The sequence below is a fragment of the Corvus brachyrhynchos genome, unplaced genomic scaffold, assembly GCF_000691975.1.
Source record: "Corvus brachyrhynchos isolate BGI_N302 unplaced genomic scaffold, ASM69197v1 scaffold200, whole genome shotgun sequence".
Classification (NCBI taxonomy): Eukaryota; Metazoa; Chordata; class Aves; order Passeriformes; family Corvidae; genus Corvus; species Corvus brachyrhynchos.
The window spans coordinates 6,686,249-6,692,175 of NW_008236184.1; the positions used below are offsets into that span (position 1 = coordinate 6,686,249).

Sequence of the window (5,927 nt, forward strand, 5' to 3'; positions counted from 1 at the left end):
TGGTAACATTTACCTCTGCTGGATGTGGCTGTTCCAATTCCATGTGTGCTTGCTTTGCAAATCCTTCTGGGTATTTGCTCTTAAAACTGTCAAAGCTCTGCAGCTTCTCACTTCCCAGGGTCATGATTCTTCCTGAGAGGGGGATGCGAGTGTGATGAGGTGCTGGACATGTTCCCATGTATTTGAGTTGGATTAGTAGTCTGTGCTGTGACTCCTGGCTCTGGTTCTTTTGCCTTGAGCCTGCACATGGCTCAGTGGCATCGTAAAACCTTGGAAACACTTGCAATCCAGGGATCACACTCAGCAGTACGCTGTTACGTAGCATGGACAGCGCTCCTGACTGAGTTAACGCCAAAGGAATCTGAAATCAAGACCTCCGCATACTCTAAACAGACTGCATGAATCTTCAGCAAAACCAGTTAGTTGATACACTGAAAATCCCAGGCTACTCTCAGTTTAGATTTCCTGTTACCTCCCTTATGAACTTGGGTGGGCTGAAGAGGGAGCAGTAAAACCTCTGTCAGGTGTGGATGAGGGTGTGAATTTTGCAGAAAGGGCTGTTGGACAGTTCTGGCTCACATTAAGGTGAGGGTTTAAGTACAGCAGTGAGAAGCATTGGAACATCCCGTCAGCTCCCATTAGCTGTGTTCATGTCCCACCATCACGTCATCAGAGCAAGGTTTCTGACAGCTCCCTCTGGGCAGGCTCTGTGGTGCTAAGGCAACCTGCAGTTTGGAACGTGATGAAGGGAATTGTCAGTCAGAGTATCATCTCTGCCCAGCCTTTAGTTCTGTTTTTCCTGGTGGCATAAGACTGCTCTGGGCAAAGCCAAGCCAGCCCAGGCTGTGCAGACCACAAGGGGGTAACAAGGCTTGTGGTTGCTCAGCTGTACTTCCCTTTGGCTGGGAAATCCCTGTTTTCAGTGGTGTCCCCTTGGTTCCAGCAGATCAGGTCACCTCCATTGAAGTGGGTGGAAATGAGACCCAGATCACGCTCTACTCGCTCCATCCCAACAAAGTGTACAAAGTTCGGATTGCAGCCAGCACCAGTGTGGGATACGGGGCCCCTTCCGAGTGGACCCAGCATCGGACTCCTGACAGAGACAACCAGACACATGGTAGGAGGCTGGGGAATGCCTGGGATTTGGGGCAGGGTGTGGGGAACTTAAGGCATTTTCAGAGATACTTGCTTTCCTTTGGGTATTACAACCATTGGTTTTTGTCAGACCAAAGTGCTCACCTTTACCTTGCTGCTCAGCAGCCCCTGTACATCTCACTGCTTGCCTGGGCAGTGGGGCTTTGCACCTTCCATGTGCAGCTGTGAAAGTTCTTAAAAAAAAAAGCAAGCATACAAACAGAACTCCAGATCCCAATATTATGACATTTGGGAGTGAATAGACAATTCTGCCAAACAGAAACGAGCCCATGCCAGACTCCAGTAGTGGTTAAAGATGGTGATACCTCAGAATACATTGGGAAACCCCCATAGTGGCTTTGTGACATTGTTGTTTCCTGTATCACCCAGCTGGGAAAGTCAGTGGTAGAGTGTGACTGTCCCACTCTCCACTGTCAGGGAGTGGAGACATCCCACTCAGGACAGCCTTTTCCTCACGCTCTTCCCCCACAACTGAGGACAGGGAGGATTCAGTAGACCAGGGAAATGGAGTCATGTGGCTGAATGTTTTTCTCTTTTCTTCTTTCAGTCCCATTTGCCCCAACAGAATTAAAAGTCCGAGCGAAGATGGAGTCTCTCTTGATAACGTGGCAGCCTCCAGCCAACCATGCCCAGATATCTGGATACAAGCTCTACTACAGAGAGGTGGGCCCGGAGGAGTCCAGTGATGAGAGCCCTTTGGATGGTGCTGAAGATGAGAGCTGGGATGTAGGACCCATAAAACTAAAGAAGAAAGTGAAGCAGTATGAGCTGACTCGACTAGGTTAGCTGGCTGCATCTTCCTAGCACTTGGTGTGGAAACCCAGGGCCTGTCTCTTGCACTTAGTAGCATCCCAGGATGCTCCCAAGAGGCCCAGTTGTTTGCTTGGCTGGAGATACATAGGGCCAGGACCATCTGAGGTTTTTTAAGAGCATCCAAAATCCTTTCTGGAGTGGGGCTCTTGAGGCTTGTGTTGGGCAGTATCAAAAGCACAGAAATTTCTGATGCCAATTAAGCAGGGATTTTAACCAAGGGTTACCAATATACTTAGTATATGCTAACAAGTGGTTCGTAATTAATTAGTTTTTTTATTGTGTCACGATAAAGAGTGCCGAGATTGAAATCTCCAGTCAGTACAATGGTCTCTCCTTCCCGGTCTGTTTCTAAGGAGCTCCATAATTGCGTGGTGTTTGAAATCTCTCTGTATTAAAGCACAGAGACGGGATAATTCCCAGCATACTAATTTTAGCCCATTATTCTCCTCTACCTCCCACTAAGGCAAAAGGGATGGAAGAGTGAGTGTCCATGACTGGAGAACATCTGAACAGCAGTGAGACCTGCCTGCCTGGCTCACTGCGCTTGGCATTTCCCACAAGGGATTATGTTCCTAACATCTGATTGTATTAATTAATTGATTTGCCCATTGATACAGGATGGAGAGAGAAGAGAGTCATGGCAGATGCATCCTTGAAAGAGGATTTCTGCTTCCTAGAGTTCTTCCGTCCCCCACTTTATGCTTCATCCCTGTTACTGCCCAGTGAGTGGAAACTGTAGAGCGCATGTGTGTCATGCTGGTTTATCTCACACTTGTAGCATATATATTATGCACAGTGTAAAGGTCAGTCTGCAGCACCTGGAAGGACTGTTTGTGCCATCTCTAAGTGGTTTCCCAGCTCTGTCTCAGCCATCTTGCCACTGAGAGTGTTAATAGTGATGAGTTTCTCTGAAGAATTTGGGTCTGTAATTATTGCGCAGAGGAAACCACATGTAAACATCATCACTTGCTGCTCCAACCACTGGCAAGTCAGTCGGTGAAGGGGCTCGGAGTGGGCTGAATTGGTTCCAAATGCTCTGGCATGATGATGCTGAGAAGGCTGCTTGTTCTCCGGTAATTACTTCCTTGAATTTGGGCATCCGTCAAGCCCTAATGGTTTCCGTATGATTTGGCAGCTGTGTATCGGCTATCGCTGGGTCAGGAGCGCAGTCTCGGGTTTCTCCCAGCCCAGGATGTTCCCTCTGCTCCTCTCATGCTGTTGAATGATGTGCTCCTGCACGCATACAGTAAAGGAAGGGGTCAGGAATCTGAGGAAGGCAGGGGGTGTGCACATGAAACAAGGAGGAGTGGTTGGGATTTAGAAGGGTTTAGTTTTATGGCGCAGAACTGCCCTGTGCAGGTACTTAGGACTGCAGCTTGTAGGTAGAGCAGGTAGTGGTCTCAGGAAGGACTGGCAGCCCTAATGTGATCTGGGCTGATGGGGAATTAGCTGGGGGGATTTCCCAGCTCATGGATATCTGCCTGGAAAGCACAGCACTGGGAACCTCTCCTAAGATCCATCTGTAAAGACAAATACCCAACACTGTCTCTTGGGATTACCTACAATGGTCATTGAGTCCAACTGCCTGGGTACCTCAGTGCTGACCAAAAATTAAAGCAAATTCTGTCCAAATGTCTTTTAAACACTGACAGGCTTGGGGTATCGACCACCTCTCTAGGAAGCCTGTTCTGGTGTTTGAAGTGGTGTCAGGAAATCCCAGCTTGGGCACTGGGAATAACAGGCTGAGCTCAGATGTGGTGCATTCCGTGTCAGTACAGACAAGGTCCAGAGCGGTCACTACACGTCCCTTGGCTCCACAGCTCCGTAGTGTCACTGAAGCCAACGTTCTGCCCCTTATCTTGGTTTGAAACGGAAGACTTCTCCCATCTCATGCTAATCTCTGGAGCAAACCGTGTCTCCTTAGAATGGCTTCATTAATGGTACCTTGTGTCTTACCTGAGAGGTGTGTGCTGCAGTCCTGTGAGAGAGGTAGGCAGCTGGTTAAGGGGACATAGGAAATCCAGCAATTTCATGAGTCCACAAAATCAGAAGGAAGCTTTCCTGAATCGCCAGGAGGACTTTTCCCTGAAAAATTCTTAGTGACTTCCATCAATGTTCTAGCACTTAGTCTCTTGGATGTGCAACTACCAGGGCCATAATTTATGTGAAAAATAAATGGCAGGGATCTGATCCTGTCTTCCACATTCCCATGAAGGAAGATTGCATTCCTCTGGAAGTAATGCTCTTGAAATCAGGGTGTTTTCCCACTTAAAGGAAAGTATGGCTTATGGCACCTGGCCAGTATGAACACCTTGAAACGCTGAGTGAAGCAACGTATTTAGCACATTGGATATATTATGATGCCATCCAGATTAGTGATTTGAAATGATCTGGTCTAGATTATTCTGCTTATATTTAATGTATGATGGAATGCAGTGAAAGACATCTGTTTTCATGCTGCCTACCAGCTTCTTGACAGCTTGATAGAGTTTTATGTCTGCCTGTTCTATGAGCTTGAACATCTGGGCCTGTGTATAAAAGTTGAAGCCAATCGTCTGACTGAGAAATCCAAAATACCCCTATTTTCAGGATGTGAGGTGCTTGATCTTGTAGTCAAGCTCCCCTGGCATCACGTGTAAGCAGCTGCTGTATTGGTCCTGCCCAGGGATGGAGATGGAGGACTTGACCTTTTCTTCACTCTGTTCTCCAACAGGAGCTGCCCACAGCTGCATTGCATCTGTGAGCTTTTCCTCATTGTTTTGGATCGCACTGTCCATGATGTGCTCGTGTCCCAGTGAAGCCCAGCCCAAAGCTCAGGCAGAAGGAGAGTGTGGTCCTGGCAAGAGATGGGCTGGGGGTTCTTTGTTCCCCTGAGCCTGTGGTCCCGGCCCTTTGGAGGTTGAGTGCCCCTAGGTCTTATCCCCCTTGTGTGGGTTCAAAACATTCTTCTGTGGCAGGAGAGTGTGGAAATGCAGATCAGGCTGTCTTGGAGGCAGACAAAACTCTGTTTGCTTTTGGGATTCTTTGGGGGAGAAAAATGTGGCTGAACTGTTTTTTATTCTGAGCGTGAGCATTTGTTGTGGAGCAGAGAAAGCCTTTGGTAATTGGTACCATCAGCCTCTGGGAGTGTAATCAGGGCAGTAATAATAAAATTGGCATCAATAAGAAAGGTTTCATTCTGCTTATGTTGTCTGGCAAAGAGAGCAGTGACCTGTGAGGGCAGGGAATGAAGAGGCATGTCCCAAATTAACAAACTTCATCAATGTGCTGCAGCCAAGGCAACAAAAGGCAGTGTGGACTGCTCTGGCTGAGCTCCTGAAGGGACTGGCTTTAGGGAGTGTCTTCTTTGAGAACTTTATATCTCCCAGGTTGTTTCTTTGATTAAACATCTCCATTAAAAAACCCCTCAGATGCTACAGCAGAGGAGCATTTCAGCTGATGAAAGGCTGGAGGAAAAGAGGGAAGTGGATTTTGGACCAGGGCAGCACGGCTTGGAGACAGAGCGCCCTGTCCTGCAGCTCAGTTTGAGATTCCCCACAGTGCAAGGCTCTCTGATGGGAAGAGTGTGCAATGAGGACCCTCAAGTTTTTGGTGTGGGTTTTCTGTGCACTGTTGCTTTTCTAATTGCAAATTGGGAAGCTCTACTGTGGAGGCAAAATAGACACCATACAATAAAGGCTGCCAGTGGCTTAATAGGGCGTTTGAGAAATTGCTGGAAGGAAGATCCTCACAGCAGTGAATAAATCAGAAAGGACTTCAGAAACAGGAGGTGCATTTTGGGGGAGGAGAGAATGTCCTCAGTCCTCAGGAATAAACAGTGCAGTGCAGTGCAATCACTTCCATGGTGGAGAAAGTAGTCAGCATGTGTAGGTTTCTTTAGTAGTTTGCAAGGGAGGAAGATCTAGAGATCCTGAGTAGATGTGCTGCAGGCCAGGACACTGGTCAACCCTCGAGGGCTG

The 5,927-nt window shown here is 47.8% G+C and overlaps 1 protein-coding gene across 4 annotated transcripts in view; it reads left to right on the plus strand.

Moving 5' to 3' along the window:
- Positions 1 to 5,927, plus strand: part of IGDCC4 (immunoglobulin superfamily DCC subclass member 4) — a 56,273-nt gene that overhangs the window by 35,643 nt on the left and 14,703 nt on the right. For 2 of the 4 annotated variants that reach the window (XM_017736299.1, XM_017736307.1), the window contains 2 exons: positions 944 to 1,117; positions 1,703 to 1,936. In XM_017736299.1, coding sequence (XP_017591788.1) covers positions 944 to 1,117; positions 1,703 to 1,936 — 408 coding nt within the window. The remainder of the gene's footprint in view (positions 1 to 943; positions 1,118 to 1,702; positions 1,937 to 5,927) is intronic. The other 2 variants (XM_017736300.1, XM_017736314.1) reach the window with 1 other exon arrangement.